Raw genomic sequence first — 18,873 nt, forward strand, 5'->3', positions numbered from 1 at the left:
TTTGTCGGAGGTGGAGCTGAAGGTTCCTGCATCAATAATCTCCCAGGCTGCCTGAGCCACAGCTGGAAGCTTCCTGCTGCAGCAAAGCTTCTCTGCAGGATATTCAACCCAACACTCAGAGCTACGGTGGACAGGCAAGTAAGCTTTCTTCTTTACAGACTTTAAAATGATTACTGAGGCTTTTATCAGCTGCTTGTTAAAAGGAAAGAGTCGTCTACAATCCATATGGATAAAGATGATCTTTATTTACAAGTGCTATTATTCTTATATGAATGAGGCTTTCATGATTTTACCTTTTAATATCGGATTAACAGATTCGTTCACAAAATTTGTCCAACTTAAAGCAGACATTTTAGAAATAGTCAACAAATTTTGAACTTGTTTTTTTTGGTATTCTTATAAACGATTGAAGGTACAAACGTTTTAACATTGTGCATATGAAGACATCGGCTGGAGAAATATTCTTGGTATAAATTATGGTTTTGGCTTTAATTAGTACAGCCTGTATTAGTAATGTCATCTGTTCTTTACAGGCTATGCTAATCTATGCCAGAATCAGCAAAACATTGGAGGCTGACTGTAGAAAACTAAATGAAATGATTTCATTCTAATGTATTTGTTGTGTTTTCTGAACATCATGTTGTTTTTATTAGATTATGGATGTTTTTTTAGCTGCCTGGATCCAAAACAATGGAGATTAAAAGTGAATGAGGCTCTAATTTAAACACTTTAAAATTTAAGAGTTGGTAATAGTTATGAATTTTTCTCTTTCTCCGCTTTGAGATCAATAAAGCTCATCTAATCTAATCTAATCTAATCTGAGCGGTATTCAATTCATTATTTAAAGACATACATACAATCAAAAGCATTTACGAAAAGAAAAAAGCAAAAAACAAAAGCAGACTTAAAAAAATTATTCAAAATCTTCTCATTTTAATTTCTTTTAAACTTTTTTTTTCCTTAAGTTAATCTTTTAATGATTTCTATTTCTCCAAAAACGCAGTGTTTATTAAAAAAGTAAAAAAAAAAAAAGTCATTTCCTTTCCAGGAAAGGAAGGAGTTAGTTAAAGTAAGCATTAGACAAACAATCGATAAATTAACTGATTTAGTTAAGTTATTAAGCAGACAGATGTCTGACATGTTAACTATTTCCCTCCATCCTTCCTATTCCTTCAACATATGAAGGGAAATCAGACTTTAAGTCTCACCCTGAAATTAGTAATAATATGAAAACAAGTTTTCCCTCCTCCCTGCTCGTCATTTCACCTTCTTACCATTTTCTGTTTCATCCTTTAGAACAGAGGTCTTCAACAGGGGGTCTGTGACCCCTGGGGTCCATTGAGGTACCACATGGTGGTCGCAAAAGTTTTGGTTGATTATACTTTTTTTATATTCCCCCTGTAATTTTTTCCACTAATTGAAATGTCTTTAAATCCACATTAACATGAATTCAACACACTGTAGTAAACAGATAAATGGAGGCAGAAGATGTCTTTCAGTCATCAATGCACACATTCAGCGACACACAGGAGCTCTTTCAAGCTGGGCACCGTTTCATTCACAACACCTGTCCCATCAACCAGGAATCAGAAATACTTTAATAATCCCAGGGAGAAATTACTTTAGTTACATTACTCCATCTGTAATAGAGTGACCAGCTTGATATAACACTATTTAATACAATATATATAATTAATTAATCCCTGCTTCATCTGGCCATCAGTCTGAGGGTCCTTGGCCTGGAAAATGTTGAAGACCCCTGATCTAGAATAATTTGGGTACTTCAATAATGAAAAAAATTGACAAAGTATATGAAATATGTCTCCTGTCAGTGTGTCTAATATTTAGCTCAATTTGAAATGGTTTTATAACAATGATCTGAAAATACAGCATTGCCTGAACTCGCCCTGCTAAAAATCATTTGGGGATAAAAAAATAAATCATTCTCGGAAAAAAGGTTGTTTTCCTTTGTTTATCTCAGTGCACCCTGATAATCAGATCCAATCAATTCAAATTCAGAAACACTTTCATGGACCCAAAGGGACATTTAAAGGTGGAGCTCTTTTAGTTTTTTATTTCTTTTAGTTAATTTTTCCTTATTTTGTGGTAAGTTAATGAAGGCAGGAAGGATCTACTGTGGCGATCCGTCTCTCAGCGAATGCAGAGAAGCTCCTGGCAGAGAGATGATGATACATGATAAAGATGTTGAGCTGAGGCCCGTTTAACAGGCAGGTTTACTCAAAACTAAGATTTTAAACCTCAAATCAGGGAAACTGAGTTTCCTGTTTCACAAAGAGACTTTCCTCATCCTACGTTGCCATGGTAACATCCTCCCAGCGCTAACCTGGTCAGCGGCAGGTTTTCCTCAGGTGTTCTCTGTCTCCGCTTTCCTTACAGCCAATCACATTAGTTTCTGATTTAAGGGAAGCAAGGGAATTCTCTCAATCATAGATTGTAAATTAAATTTGATATTTTTATTTGTACTCTTTCAAATATTTAAGTAAAGACATCACTCAATTATAAAGGGCTCAATAACTAAAATATCCCATAGCATAAGTAGAAATGTGTTTAAAATGATAAATTAAATGTCATTTTAGAATTTTTTTTTTTAAATTAATATAATAACTTGACTCACGGATTAATGAATGAGTGAGTAAAGTAATTATATATTATTTTTTTTCTGTTATTTTTGGGGTCACAGGCAGAAACATTTCAGAACAACTGATTTAGAATTAGACCAAATCAAATACTTTGGTTTTTGATGCTGTTTTTATTAAGATTACACCCATGGTTAATAAACCATGTATATTAATATTATATAATATTTTAGAAATGTTGGCTTTTTATGTAATTCTTTGGGTCACATGTTTATTTTTCTATTCTGTTCAAATGAATAATCCATAGTTTTATAGTTGAAACACTTGAATGTGTGAAGGAGTCGACTTTCTTTAACATAGACTCCTGTATGAACTTCCACTAAAATACAAAACTAGTTTCAAAAATAGCATGAGTTCTGTTTTTCATCTTTGATGTTAATGATGTGAATAATTGTATTTTTGTTGTTATCTTATGGTCAATAAACTGACAAAATGTCTAGTTAGGGGATTCCACTTGAGAATTGCACTGCTGCCACCTTCTGGTTTAGAGGGGAACTGCTTGGTCTGGAGGTTGGGAAATAACATCCACATGCGAACAACACATCATCTGGTAGGTGTGATCAATGATTGGCTCCGCCCCCTGCCTCTCTCATGTCCGAACCGCCACATCCCATCATACAATGGGATACAGCATCCCCACCATGTTTATTTATATGGTGCTAATTCACAACACATCCCAGATCATTTTACAGAGACTATTCAGAGAATACTGTCAGATGTTTTTTTTTTTAATCCAAGGGAAATTAAGCTGATTCCTTTAAACAATTGACTTTCCAGGATTTGCTCCTTCTGGATAAAAATGTAGCGACAGTAGATGTTCAGTTTCATTGTGTTGTTGCTTTTACAGCAATCCCCTCAAACCAACTACCAATGCAGCATTTGAGGAAATATGTAGAATTATGAAAAGGTGTTGCTATGTCCTCCAGCAGTCTTAGCCTATAGCAGCATAACTTTAGAGATAGCTCAGGGTAATCCTACGTTCAGACTTCAAGCAACAGGAACTGCAGAAACGCGCATGCTGCTTCATTCAAGTTTAGTTCTGACGCATCTTTGCTGATCTAGCTGCGCATTGGGTGGAGCTACCCTATCCTTTCTTTGCCTGGAACAATGGCAGCTATATTTGCTGTGATCAGTGGGTAAAAAGTAGTTTGAAGTGTTGAAGTGAGAAAGTCCTCCTGAAAACATGGTCTGTGCAGTCAGTTCATCCAGATTACCATCCTGCCTTCAAAGATTATTTCTCTGTGGGAGCCGCTCAGACCCCCACATAGCGGCGGTGCGCTGTCACTGGGAATCCCCAGCAGCGGCTGCCTCAGACCCGCTCGCCTCTTGGGGCTTTTCCCCTACTGTTGGTAGCGGCTGGATGTAGATGTTAGCGTTTTTCAGGTATGTGCTACAAAATGCAGGCACCAGGATAATAAAAGCGAACATATTTTGCTGGCAGGTTTCTACATTTTAAGTTAATTTAGGTGTTTATAAACTGTTTCAGAGGAGTGATCATAGCGCTCTGCATCAGCAGTGCTGTGTCTGTCTCCCTGCCAACTCCCAGATCAGCTTCTCTGATTGGTTGATGCGGCGCGTCCAGCAGCTAAATTTTCATTTTTCCAACTCCAGCAGCTGCTGCTTCCCTCAGATGCTCATGAGGCGCTGCTCCTGCTGCTCAAACGCGCTGCAGGACCTTTTGCTGCGCCTTGATGCGCGTCAACCATAGACTTTGCATGTAGACTAGCTGTTTCTTCTGCCTCTTCAGCGTGCGGTCTGAACGTAGCAAAACCTGAGTTACTTATATAAGCTTTATCAAAAAGCAAAGTTTTAAGCCTAGCCTTAAAAGTAGACAGGGTGCTGCCTCACGGACTAAAGCAGGTAGTTGGTTCCACAGGAGAGGAGCCTGATATCTCTCTCTTTTTTCCAGGTTATGGAAGTGATGAAGCAACCTACTTCAAAGATGAAAATCATGGCTTACATTTAAGATCTAGTCTAAAGTTTACTTTTTTTACTTTTGAACTAGGTTTCTTTGTATTTGTATTTTTTTTTGTAGATGTTAATTGACCACAATGAATCGGACTTCCGGGTCTGATGCTGCACCCTTCTTCACCAACAACCCTTCTGGTATGAGAGACCGGCCTCTGATGATCTTTGCTTTTAAATACAGATTGTATTTTGATGTAAACTGTGAGCTCACCTTTTAAAGTGCTCTATCATTCTGTACATTGTTAGGTGACCTTCATCAGGAAATGCCTTACTACTGGAATCTGAACAATTTTAGCCTTTTTTCAAGAAAAGGAGAAGACCTTCCTGAGTCACCAGTTAATATGACCTTAACACCGCCTGAAGAGGAATTTGATCCATTGGGAGGTCATACTGTGTGGCAGGTACAGGATAGAATAAAAGCCCGACTTTCATATTGATCTTTCTTGCGTAGTTTTCAGCACATTGATAGAAATTGCCTGCATCACTGGTAAAAAAAAAAAAAACATCAATTAACCAGGTTTTTTACCTTATAACTTTAAAAAATGTATTTCAATTAAATTTATTTATACAGCATCAAGTCACAACAAATGTCATCCCAGGGTACTTTATGGAGACAATTTCATCTAATCATCCAGTTAGATTGGTATAAGGCTTTTGCCTTAAAGTGGTAGGGAAATCATATTTAAATGTCAGATCATTCTGGCTTGAACATCTATATAAATGTACTCTTTATCAGACCATATTGTTCCAAAGTTTAGATAATTTCTATTATTTTTTTTAAATCATGTCTTAAAATCTTTGTTTTTTTCGTTATCTTCTACAGGCCAGTTAGTTCTACGTCAGCCTGAACACCTAAATTCGGCCAATCATATATCAACGGTCATCTGTCAATGTAATTCTTTCAGTCATAGCATCTTGATTCATATGTCGCAGCTAATATACGCAACGGTTGAAATCAGAATCGTTTCCTTTCCCATTGAGTTGCGTCCCAGTGTTCATGGGGATGGACGTCTGTGTCTTCAGCAAGCGTAGAGCTAACAGAACTGGCAGCGTTGCGAGGCAAGGGCTCAAACATGTACGGCTGTAAGCCTTCTACACCAAACCAAGCTTCAGCCGCCCTGGCGTCCTCTTCCACAACATCTTCGTCCCGCTTTCCTCCTCTAAATAAAAATTGGATGATGGAGGAGACTCATCCACGACCTCCGACACTAAACTCTCCTCCTCTTGCATGTCTCTGCTGTCCATAGCGTTCCTTGACAGTGTCGTTTCTAAGTCACCAATTTAGTGCTACTTGGTCCCAATGGAATTTCCCATTGGGAACCTACTAGCACTAAGCTGCTAACTGGTTACCACAACAATCCCGCCCCCTTGATAATCAACCAATAACATTCACTTTATTCACTTGTGTAAAGTCGGGAACCACTCGGAGGAATTCGGCAACCGTTGGATCAGCGCCACGACTTTAAGAAAATGCAGCTGATTGTATCCAGCCATTGACTTTGTAGGACTCGCACCTCCTGGGTGAATGAGTGCAGACAGATATGCACTTGCATTTTGTCTTTAATTCTACAACAATCCTTCACACCAAGCATGCATGCAGCAAGAGGGGAAAGGAAAAGTTTTATTTTAGCAAGAAGAATCCTCCAGCAGAACCAGAACCAGTGTGAGCAGGCTTCTGTCAAGCTCGACTGGTTCAGAGAAACAGAAGCAGACAAATAAAAGCTCTGGTCCATCAATTTTTCTTTAAAGCAGGTAACAGTAAACTAGCTCCACAGGGGGCTTTGTCTCTGAAAAAAAATATTAATGTTAATAGAGCATCTACAGTAAGTCACAGTAAAAGCAGAGACCTAAACTTTGTCTAGAAGAGAAACAGGACTAAGAACTGAAAAACAGTCCGAACTCTATAAAGGAAGGTCTATTCCAGCTCATTGAAGCTGAATTTCCTTAGATAGAAAAATTTAAAGCAGCCTGACTGTATGATTTGGTTGATTTGTAAAGTGCCTTGAGATGACATGTGTTGTGAATTGGAGCTATAGAAATAAACTGTACTGAAGGTGTTAATGGCAGCAGCTCAGTTGATATTTCTCTCCAAGATGGGGTCATAGCCAAACAGAGCCAAAACAGAATAAGCTAACAAATACTAATGAATAGAAGAGGATTGTAGAAGAGGTCCTTATGTCCTCCAGCAGTATAGCAGTATAGTTATAGAGATAGCTCAGGATAACCTAACATGTTAATATTCTATCCATTCTTCTGATGCACATAAGTGAAGGAACTCAGAAGACAGTAGAATAACAGTACAAAGTATTTTTTTTTTTTATTGCAAAAGTTGAAGATTATCTAGTTAGGAGATTGCAAAAGAAAACATCCAGGAAACTCTGCAAAAAAAAACAGTCCAGTCCAAGAATGTCCCCAGTGCTGCAGTCCCAGAGGTCTTGCAGGAAGCCAATCCTGGTCAGGGATTCAGAACAGACAGAAATAGACAGAACAGGCAGGATCCAGGCTTCAGGGCATCATAGAGCTCCCAGGCAGGTTCAGAGTCCAACAGAGTCCGGAAGCGTGACCAGGTGGTCACGCACAGGAGCAGACAGGATCAGATGCAGACGGGGAGGCTCAGTGGAAGAAGGTACCCCGAGACAGGGCGTGGAACCAGAATTTGATGCAGGACCTTTAAACTGGTCTCCACCTTGGAGCCAGGCTTACTTGGATAAAAACTGATCCTCCAAAGCCAAAAACCCAGAGGGCTCAGCAGGGGAGGACAGTGGACGAGCAGGAGACGAGACAGACACAAAAACCTCTTTCCACTGGCCGCCAGGATCCAGAAGAACCTTGAAATCAACATAACAGACAGACTAACAGAAAAACAAATAATGATCTGGCCCCGAATGCTCAGGCTGAACATAACATGTATATAAACCAAAGGGAACAGGTGAGAGGAATAAATGATAATTAAGGCAAGGAGGGAAAAAGGAAAAGGGAGAGACCAAATAGACCAAAAAGGCCAGATCATGACAGTACTGGAACAAAATGAATGAATGCACAGGTCTTACAGCATATGAGGAATTTGAACGGCAAGGAGAGGTAAGTGGACCTGAATTCAAAGTTATGTTTGATCATATAGCTGAGTATCTAGGGTGGAAGCGGTTTGGATGGCAGGTAACTGTCAACCAGCTCCACAGGCGGCCCCGTCCAGGAAACACACAGCCAGGCAGACGAGCTCCGAGCCAGCTCCCATATCAGAGGATGAAGAGAGCACATCCAGTTAGTCACAGTCAGAGAAACAGGACTACACTGAAAAACAGGCCAAGCTCCAACATCTAGAAACAAGGGTGTTGATGGCAGCAGCACAGCTGATATTTCTCTCCAGGATGGAGTCACAGCCAAACAGGAACAGACCAGATGAAGCTACTATGAGAAAAAGCAGAGAGAGCAGAAGAGAGAATGAATAACAGATTCTGCAGAGTGGGAGAATAGAGATAGAATGGATCACATAGTGGAAAAATTGTAAATCTTATTTGGAAAGTAAGCTTGTATGAGCGATGCAAACAGCAACTTTGTGCACGAGGAGAAATTGACTTTTGCACGCTCTCGCACGCGTTTATTAGATGTTCTCTCTCGGGAGCGGGTACAGGGTTTTACATGTACTTTTTCCAAAAATTTGCGAAAATCCTCCACTATATCTTTAATCATAAAAAGCAGCGGCAACATAACGTTAGTTTTAAAACTAACGAATACTGCAGAATGGGATAATAGAGGTAGAATGAAGAAGAAAATTAAAAGGAGTCCCTATGTCCTCCAGCAGTCTAAGCCTATAGCGGCATAACTATAGAGATAGCTCAGGATAACCTGAGCCACTCTAACTATAACCTTTATCAAAAAGGAAAGTTTTAAGCCTAGCCTTAAAAGTAGACAGGGTGTCTTCCTCACGGACTAAAACTGGTAGTTGGTTCCACAGGAGAGGAGCCTGATAACTAAAAGATCTGCCTCCCATTCTACTTTTAGAAATTCTAGGAACCACTAGAAAACCTGCAGATTGAGAGCGAAGTTCTCTGTTAGGAACATAAGGAACAATCAGATCTCTGATATCAGATGGAGCTTGGCCATTTAAGGCTTTATATGTGAGACTTTAAAGAAAGGGTCGTCGATGGGAAAGGGTCTCATAAAAGTAAAAAAAACATGAATTTGTCTGTTATCTGTTTTTTTAGTTCGACCAGTTGTCCCCCCCCCTAAAGTAAAACATGCTAACAATGTCTCAATCTTACTGTAAACTGTAAAGTTTTGTTTTTATTTCACTTAGTTATAATAAACATAGTTTTGTTTTAGTGGCAATATTTCCAGAGTGTACCTCAATGTGATGGACGACTTTCTCTTCTCTTCATTTTTAGGTCATCATCATCGTCTTCCTTACTGGATCACTCTCTTTGGTCACCGTTGTTGGAAACATCCTGGTGTTGGTGTCCTTTAAGATAAATAAGACTCTGAAGACCGTTAACAACTACTACCTGCTCAGCTTGGCCTTTGCAGACTTGACCATTGGCACGTTGTCCATGAATCTCTACACTACCTACATCATTATGGGCCAGTGGGCTCTTGGGCCTGTGGTTTGTGACTTGTGGCTTGCCATAGACTATGTGGCCAGTAATGCCTCTGTCATGAACCTGCTCGTCATCAGCTTTGACAGGTAGATAAAGATGTTTTACTTGCACTTCTTCTTCTTAAAGATTGCTAGGCTTGGTCTGCTGTTAACCCCTGATGCAGGAGAGAAGCTAATGCCCCTGTCATACCTTGACAACTTATCCAGCGTATGCCAGATGTCCCAGATTCTCCTAAAACGCTGGCATACGCTGAACCGTCTATGTATTTTTTCAAATTTGGGAGTTTACATAGAGTATTCATAACGAGTCCAGAACTTACATGTGTCCAACTTCTGCATAATGCACGGCAGCATAATGCCCATGAAGTGATGCACAAGCCAGTGTCCTGAATGGGGCAGCGACGTGCCCAGAGGCACCTGGTCTGCAGAAAACGATGTCTTTGATTGCGGTATTAACCTAGCTACTGTTTACCGACTGTCCCAAAACAAAAGAATAAATAAAAAGAAAAAGAAAGAAAGAAGGTTTTTTCTGACATTTTGAATTTAAAAATCTTCCTGGATGGAAACAAAGTACAGTGGATTGTTTTATAACTTTGTTGGAATGACTATGCCCTGGATGACTGAGAATCTTCTCCAGCAAGTTCCTGTCTCTGTTGATCAATTTCACTTGATTGTTCTTTTGTGTTCCCTTAGGTATTTCTCTGTGACCAGACCTTTGACCTACCGGGCCAAACGTACGACCAAAAGAGCTATGACCATGATTAGCTTAGCCTGGTCCATCTCCTTCATTCTTTGGGCTCCGGCTATACTGTTCTGGCAGTATATTGTGGGCGAGCGCACGGTTCAGCCAAATGAGTGTTACATCCAGTTTTTGTCCGAGCCCATCATCACCTTCTGCACCGCGATTGCTGCGTTTTACTTACCAGTGAGCATCATGGCCATTTTGTTTTGGAAGATCTACCAGGAGACGGAGAAAAGAGCTAAAGATGTTCAAGGTCTAAAGGGATCTGGGGCCGGCACAAAGTCGAGCCAGGCTCAGGACCAGGACAACAGCAGTGGAAAAGATGCAGTTAGCAGCCAGAGGATGTCACTAACCATGCTGCGCCAGATAAGCTCCCAGAGCTTCAGCAGCAGTGAAGTATGTCTGTCTTCTCCAGAGGGAACTGGAAAAAACAATTCCAATTTGGCACCAGGAGTGAAAAAGCAAAAGTGCTGTGGAATGTTATGCTTCCATCTCAATTCATCTAACATGCCTGGTAACACTACAGCGAATACTGTAGATGAGGCAGAGCAAAGCAGCTATGATAGCGTCACCAGCGATGTGGTCGGAGGTCCAGGAGACCGAGCCGCTTCAGGGAGCGAAGCAAAAAAGGCTGGAATTGTACAGCATAGAAACGGTAGGACCCTCCACCCCTAAGAACATTTAATGGAGAATGATTTGCTACAATATTATTGAAAGCAAAGAACACTTTTTATAAAAGATATCGAAGAAAATGAGTTTTTAAAAACGTAATTTTGAAAAGTACTAATAACAGAAGACAGGCGGCTTTAGTCAGAGCCTCTCCTCAATGGCTGAGCTCCTCACCCTCTCTCTAAGGGAGTGCCGTTTTCCTGTGGAAAAAGCGAATTTTAGCAGCTTGTATCCGGGATCTCGCTCTTTTGATCATGATCCAGATTTAATCTTCATAGATGAAAGTAAGAAGGTAAGAATGTAAACCGACAGGAAAATTGAGAGCTTTGCAATTTCACTCAGCTGACCCGCTCAATTCTCCCTAACTCATGAACAGGACCCCATTATAGCTGAACTCCTCCACTTGATACAGTACGTTGCTCCAAACTGAAGGACAAGCTACCTTTTTCCAGTCAAGTTCCATGGCTTTGGATTTGGGGGTGCTGATTCTCAGGCGAACCGCCCCAGAGATGAGGCTGTAGGCTTGGCAGGAGAGAGCCAGTAGAACCATATCATCAGCAAAAATCAGGGACGAAATGCACTGGTGGTGGAGATGTTTTAATGCCAGGATGATCCCAGGGGCTGTGTTGGCGGGGGCTTAAATGCCCCCCGGTAGTGTCTCCCAAGGATGACAGGCTCTGGGTGAGAGGTCAGACAAAGAGCAGTTCAAAAAGCACCCATTGATAAAAATCAAGGCATGTGATGCAGAGACGTGCAGAGACAGTTGGAGGGGCAGGTGCTAAAAGGTAAAAGGGGGCCCATGGAGCATAGATTTAAAACACGATACAGAAACATATCTTGCTATACAACCGGTTGAATTGTACCAACCCAATCCAAACACACAGTAACGCATATACTCAAATGTTTGTTAGAGGTCAGTACAAAGCGAAATGAGTCTGTTTTGCCTCATGGGTGGATCGAACAGCATCTGCTGAGGGGGTTGGTACTGCTGTGTTCCTGGAGGTGGGCTGTATTGATCTGATAGTGTAGACACTAAAAAGAGCATCTGAGAGATAGTAGCTGATTAAAAAAGAGGCATGTGTTCATGCAAGATGCAAGGATAACTAAATTAAAAATGGCTCAATGCCACACTGCTGATAGTTTGGAAGAGACTACTTGTTGAGATCTGTGGGTCTGTAATTCTGTCAGTGTCTGTCTGTACCTGAGCTGTTGTACACATCACAGCGGCATTTTCTTTTTTGCAGTTATAATAATAACTTTCTGTTGCCCATGCTCTTACAAATGTCAGTGACTTGTGACTTCTTGTGCTCTTTGCCATCCAGCTGGTGAGTGATCCACTACCTTTCACATCCTCACACAGCTCCTTTTGTTTTGGTCTTAACTTCCCGTCCTAATGAGGCATCTCTGCAAAATGAAACATGATCCTTAAACTACAATCTGATGCACATAAAACACACATAGTCATGGCCAAAAGTATTGAGAATGACACAAATATTATATTTTCATATGATCTGCTGCCCTCCGGTTTTCATCTGTCTATGTCAGATGTTGTCATCACATACAGAAATACAATTCCAATCATATTACGAGTAACAAAAGCTTTTAAGGGCGACAGTCGCGTTGGATGTAGGAGTTTGCCCTGAAATCGAAGGGTTGACGGTTCAAGCCCCGACTCCGACTTTCAGTGTTGTTGTGTCCTTGGGCAAGACACTTCACCTGCATTGTCTACTGATGGTGGTCAGAGGGCCCGGTGGCACCAGTGAACGGCAGCCCCGCTTCTGTCAGTGAGCCCCAGGGCAGCTGTGGCTACAATGTAGCTTGCCACCATCAGTGTGTGAGTGTGTGTGTGAATGGGTGAATGAATGTAGTGTAAAGAGCTTTGGTCAAGTCTCCTGACTTGAATAAAGGCGCTTTATAAGTACATGCCATTTAATGACAGAATGAGTTAATGCAGTAAGTCAATATTTGAAGTGTTGACCTCTCTTCTTCAGGACTTCTGCAATTCTCCCCGGCATGCTCTCAATCAACTTCTGGACCAAATCCTGACTGATAGCAGTCCATTGTTGCACTATCAATGCTTGCATTTTGTCAGAATTCCTAGGTCTTCGTTTGTCCACCCGTCTCTGGGAGAAGTTGATCTCGGAGGACATTCTGGTACCATTCGTTATTCATTGCTGTGTTTTTAGGTAAGACTGTGAGAGAGCCGACTCCCTTCGCTGAGAAGCAACTCCACACATGAATGGTTTCAGGATGCTTTGCAGTTGGCATGAGACAAGACTGGTGGTAGCGCTCACCTCGTCTTCTCTGAACAGGCTGTTTTCCAGATGTCCCAAACAATCGGAAAGGGGATTCATTAAAGAAAATGACTTTACCCCAGTCCTCAGCAGTCCACTCCCTCTACCTTTAGCAGAATATCAGTCTGTCCCTGATGTTTTTCTTGGAGAGAAGTGGCTTCTTTGCTGCCCTCCTTGAGACCAGGCCTTGCTCCAAGAGTCTCCGCCTCACAGTGCATGCAGATGCTGATTCCTGAGCAAGCTCTGCACTCCTGGTAGCACGATCCCGCAGCTGAAACACTTTTAAGAGACGGTCCTGGTCCTTGCTGGTCTTTCTTAAGCACCCTGGAGCCTTTTTGGCAACAATGGAACCTCTCTCCTTGAAGTTCTTGGTGATGCGATAGATCATTGACTGAGGTGCAATCTTTCTAGCTGCGATTCTCTTTCCTGTTAGGCCATTTTTGTGCAGTGCAATGATGACTGCACGTGTTTCTTTAGAGATAACCATGGTTCACAGAAGAGAAACAATGATGCCAAGCACCAGCCTCTTTTTAAAGTGTCCAGTGGTGTCATTCTTACTTAATCATGACAGATTGATCTCCAGCCCTGTCCTCATCACCACCCACACCTGTGTTAATGGAGCAATCACTGAAACCATGTTAGCTGGTCCTTTTATGACAGGGCTGCAATGACGTTGAAATGTGTTTTGGGGGATAAAGTTCATTTTATAGGCAAATATTGACTAGTGTATAGGATTTCCTGAAAGCGCGCACATGCGCGATCACGACGCTACGGAAGCCGGCAGACCAAACCAGCGCATTCAGCTCGGCAAAGAACTCATGTTCTTCCTCAACACTGAAGTCCTCAGACATTTTTCTTTCGTTGTTTCTTTCTTTGCACAGGTAAACAGCACATTTCTTCTTCTACGCTTGCATTATTGGAAGAGCAGACGCTGAATGCGCACTTTCATCTGGTTTGGTCTGCCGGCTTCCGTAGCGTCGTGATCGCGCATGTGCGCGCTTTCAGGAAATCCTATACACTACTGTTTATGCTCTAAAAACATTCTAAATGACTTCGTTTCGAGTAAATTCTGGATGCTACCCACTCAGGACACTTGGAATACATTGGACGAGCAGTATGGAGGAATATTGACACGTTTTTTGTGGACTTTTATGGACCTTTCTGCCTCGGGCACCATAGACCTCCATTATTTGAATGTCAGCAGACAGCAAGAAGCCTCCCAGATCTCCAGATGCATTTGAGATATCAAAAAAGTACTCCAGGGTGTTGTTCAGCATGGGGGTGAGTAGAAAATGAAGGCTAATCATGTTTTGGGTGTACTATTCCTTTAAATGTATAAACACAAATGTAATCCATTAATAATTTACCCTTTATATAATTTAATTAATTTGTACTTTATAGCAATAGGAATAATAGAGTAATATATCATTGAAAAAGTATTAATTGAATAAATATTCAAGTATTCAAATATCTTTTTTGCTTTTATGTAGTTTGACTATTGACTTTGGGCATGACATCAAGGGTCTAAAAGTTATATGATTTAGCACATATTAGCCTCTATTTAATTTTTGTGTAAATAAATGAGAGGTTTAGAAGACTCAGATTCTACCTTTATTGTTGTGTTTATACTGCAATGGTCAAAAATGATGTGAAAATGCATAATGCATCTGTTGCAATAGTTTTAGTGAAATAAAATAGGTTAAACAGCTTGACAGTAAGATAACACATATCTCTCTAATGCACTTTGCTCAGGGCTTTCTCACAACAAGCTTTGCATGTGTGGTCAATCACATACTAGCTGCAGGGATGCGACAACTGTAATATAAATTATTTTACCACCATTGCATCTGTGCCCCCTCCAGTTCGGTCGGGCCTGCGTACTCTAGTGAATATCCACTTTTTGCGCCGCTGACAAGCGGCTATAAGTTATGAGAGGTCGGTGTGTGCAAATTTGAACAGCACAGAGGATGCTCATTGCTCACTTTACTTGGTCAGTCTACTCATCTTGCAACAATACACTGTGCACAAACTGACACCGCTGCAGAACCCAGTTACCGGACCAGAAGTTTACTTTTGCTGGAATTGGGAGTCGTAGTGGTTTTCTGAAGCAGCGCTTAGCTATTAGCAGAAGGGCAAGTTGTGTTGATCATGTGACCAGCCACGGTTACCGTGGCACGGTAGGTCTAAATTATTATTATTTTGGGCATGCACACACACAAACGTACAAATACACATAGATACAAGCACACAGTTTAAAAAAGAAATAATAATAACTGGCAAAAGGGCACTTTGGGCATCAAGGGGCAGGTGCTCAAGCGCATTCAGAGATTTATAGACTAACAGAAGTATTTTAAGGTCTATTCTCTGAGATACAGGGAGCCAGTGTAAGGACTTTAGAACCGGGGTGATGTGCTCTACTTTCTTAGTCTTAGTGAGGACATTGGCAGCAGCTTTATGAATCGCCTGCAGCTGTCTTATCCACTTTTTAGGCAGACCTGTGAAAACACCATTGCAGTAATCAATTCGACTAAAAATAACGCATGGATTAGTTTTTCCAGATCATGCTGAGACAGATCAGGCTCCTTTCCTGTTAAACCAACTACCAGTTTTAGTCCGTGAGGATGACCCCCTGTCTACTTTTAAGGCTAGGCTTAAAACTTTCCTTTTTGATTATAGTTAGAGTGGCCCAGGTTATCCTTAGTTATGCTGCTATAGGCTTAGACTGCTGGAGGACATAGAGAACCCTTTTTCATCATTCTACCTCTATTCTCGCTCTCTGCAAAATCTACTAGTTCAATCTCTAACGCTCTGCTCTCTGCTTTTTCTCATAGTAGCTTCATCTGGTCTGTTCCTGTTTGGCTGTGACTCCATCCTGGAGAGAAATATCAGCTGTGCTGCTGCCATCAACACCTTTGTTTCTAGATGTTGGAGCTTGGCCTGTTTTTCAGTGTAGTCCTGTTTCTCTGACTGTGACTAACTGGATGTGCTCTCTTCATCCTCTGACATGTGAGCTGGCTCGGAGCTTGTCTGCCTGGCTGTGTTTTTCCTAGATGGGGCCGCCTGTGGAGCTGGTTGACAGTTGCCTTTTGTATCTATGCTTCTTTCTCTATGTCTGCTTCTGTCTCCTTGAACCCCAGTCGGCCTCAGCAGATGGCCACTCACACTGAGCCTGGTTCTGCTGGAGGTTTCTTCCTGTTAAAAGGGAGTTTTTCCTCTCCACTGTCGCTACAAGCACGCTTAGTGTGAGGGATTGCTGAAGAGTCAATGAGTCGATTCATTCAGCTGATTTTCCTTATTTAGAAAACTTTGTATCAATCTGACTGGATGATCTGGTGAACTGTAAAGTGGCCTGAGATGACATGATGTGAATTGCCGCTATAGAAATAAACTAAAATAAAATTACTCTCTAAACCTTTTTTCTAAGTTTTTTTAGTATCCGTTTTTGAAACCGTTTCCTAAAATTATCTGTTTTCAAGTGTTCTTTGCTTTCAGAAATATTTTTTGGAATTGGATTTTTTTTTTGGACCTATGTTTCACAGAAATATAAATACAGATTCTTTAGTTAAATCAAACTGATGTATTCTCTGTCGTTACAGATCAAGCCAAATCTGCAAAAGTAACTACCAACCAGAACGACCAACATGAAGCGAGCATCAAAGGTCAAACAGGACCAGATTGTTTCACAAGCTCATCTTCCCCTGACCAGTCAGTTGCCAAAGCAACCAGGGACGCCCTTCTGGTCAAACGCTTTGCTTCCAAAGCAAAAATAGAGATCAATAAGCGAAAGAATGAAAAAAAAGCAAATGAAAAGAAAGCAGCGAGGACTCTAAGCGCCATCCTTTTTGCGTTCATCACTACATGGCTCCCGTACAACATTATGGTGCTGGTCAACACTTTCTGCCAGGACTGCATTCCTGAATCTCTCTGGGCTTTGGGCTACTGGTTGTGTTACGTTAACAGCACGGTGAACCCCATGTGCTACGCTATGTGTAACAAGACCTTTCGCACAACTTTCAGGGATATATTAATCTGCCAATGGAATCGAAACAGAAACAAACCCAACTTTTCTCAGAGGAAAGCTGTTGGCTTCCGAAAGGACAACAGATAGAGGAACTCACTTTTGAAGCTCATATAATTCACCTATGCAAGACCTCTTTCTGCCACCTCTGTAACATTTCCAAACTCCCACTCTCTCCTTCCCAGACAACGAAAAGCTGTTTCATGCATTGCAACACACTTCTCATTGGGAACCCTAGAAACAGTCTGCAGAGGCTTCAGTACATTCAAAACTCTGCAGCTAGGATCCTGATGAGAGTGCAGAAACATGAGCACATTACCCCCATTATCCAGGTTTGAATACAAGGTTTCCCTCCTCACACATCAACGCGTGCATGGACATGCCCCCCCACCACCTTAAAGAACTTATCAACCCACAGAACACAACCCGCTCCCTTTGCTCCACTCACTCATAGATAGGGCATTTTATGCTGCTGCCCCACATCTGTGGAATGTCCTCCCTGACACCCTGAGGGCTCCTCAATCCGCTGAGTGTTTTAAGAAAGGCCATAAAAAAATTTCTTTTTAGCAAAACTTTTGGTCCCCTTTAGATGTTTTTCTCTCTTCTAAAAATACCTTTTTCATGCTTTTCCCTTTTTGTACCTGTAGTACTTTGAGATCTTTTGATGGAAAGTGCAGTATAAATTAAATGCTAAAAGGTTAGCCTCTTTTAGCTCGGTCAGTTAGCCATACTGAGCTACAATACTTTTAACTCTTTTATTTGTCTAAAATCTCTATGAAAGTATTTTTTTTGTCATTTAAAGTAATCCAAAACGATAGTCATTTGTCTTCCTCTGCCCTCAGATTTTAAAGTCGCATGGAAGCGGCTGTTCCAACCGTTGCGTTTCCGAATTCTCCCGAGTGGTGCCCGACTTTACACGAGTGAATAAAGTGATTGTGATTGGTCATTTATCAAAGGGATGGGATTGTTGCAAGCAAGTTTGGTTGTGGCCGGTTTCTCTGAAGCATCTTGCTAACCAGTAGGCAACTTAGTGCTAGTAGGTTCCCAACGGGAAATTCCATCGGGACCAAGTAGCACTAAATTGGTGACTTAGAAACGACACTGTCAAGGAACGCTATGGACAGAGGAAACATGCAAGAGGAGGAGAGTTTAGTGTCGGAGGTCATGGATGAATATCCTTTGTCATATGTTTTTAATTCATAGGAGGAAGATGTTGTGGAAGAGGACGGCAGGGCGGCTGAAGCTTGGTCTGGTGTAGAAGGCTTCCAGCCGTACATGTTTGAGCCCTTGCTTCGCAACGCTGCCAGTTCTGTTAGCTCTGTCATTACCCGATCCGTACCATCAGCTCATTTGCGCCTGCGCAAACAGAATAACTTCCGGTTGCAATATTTCCTTTTTCTTACTTTTTTATTCTTTTGTATTTTTTAGAGGCATGGGTTTCTTTTTGTATATCTTTGTATTTTCGTCAATATTGCATTTTCTAAAAATAAAAAACAGAAATACATAAAAAAGTTCAATCGCCTTGTGATAGTTACTTTGACTGCTCTGAGCATGCGCAAATATATGTCACACAGCGTATATATTTAAATTTGTTTAAATATTTGATTTACTCTGTACTTAACTATGCACTCCAGCAGTACTGATCCCACAATGGATTAATTTGCTACCTTTCGTGACCTGCAGTTTTTCATAATATATTCCCAGACTGCTCTTAGCATGTCTGATGATGACGTCAAGCAATACAATGGATTGAATTAAAAAAGCATCCATTTCTTCCAGAAAAGTCTTGAATATTGTCTTTACGATGTAGTTTAGTATTCTTTAATTATTTAAGGATATAAATAAAGTTTTTTCAGTACCGTAATTACATTATTTTTTGGCGACCCGGAAGTTATTCTGTTTGCGCAGGAGCAAATGAGCTGATGGTACGG

General features: G+C 41.1%; 1 protein-coding gene across 1 annotated transcript; it reads left to right on the forward strand.

Moving 5' to 3' along the window:
- Positions 1-17,862, forward strand: LOC119795749 (muscarinic acetylcholine receptor M1-like). The gene is made up of 6 exons (XM_038303939.1): positions 1-138; positions 4,693-4,763; positions 4,872-5,026; positions 9,011-9,306; positions 9,913-10,616; positions 16,521-17,862. The coding sequence occupies exons 2-6, from the start codon at positions 4,709-4,711 to the stop codon at positions 17,030-17,032; spliced, it is 1,722 nt and encodes a 573-aa protein (XP_038159867.1). The 5' UTR covers positions 1-138; positions 4,693-4,708; the 3' UTR covers positions 17,033-17,862.
- The last annotated feature ends 1,011 nt before the right edge of the window (positions 17,863-18,873 follow it).

The sequence above is a fragment of the Cyprinodon tularosa genome, unplaced genomic scaffold (assembly GCF_016077235.1).
Source record: "Cyprinodon tularosa strain WSP-4 unplaced genomic scaffold, ASM1607723v1 ctg521, whole genome shotgun sequence".
Classification (NCBI taxonomy): Eukaryota; Metazoa; Chordata; class Actinopteri; order Cyprinodontiformes; family Cyprinodontidae; genus Cyprinodon; species Cyprinodon tularosa.

What these genes read in the sequence shown, in the direction of transcription:
- LOC119795749 (XM_038303939.1), top strand. Translation starts at nt 4,709, where the DNA reads ATGAATCGGACTTCCGGGTCTGATGCTGCACCCTTCTTCACCAACAAC. An exon ending in GAGGTCATACTGTGTGGCAG is followed by an intron (nt 5,027 to 9,010) that starts GTACAGGATAGA and finishes CTTCATTTTTAG; the next exon opens with GTCATCATCATCGTCTTCCT. An exon ending in AATTGTACAGCATAGAAACG is followed by an intron (nt 10,617 to 16,520) that starts GTAGGACCCTCC and finishes CTGTCGTTACAG; the next exon opens with ATCAAGCCAAATCTGCAAAA.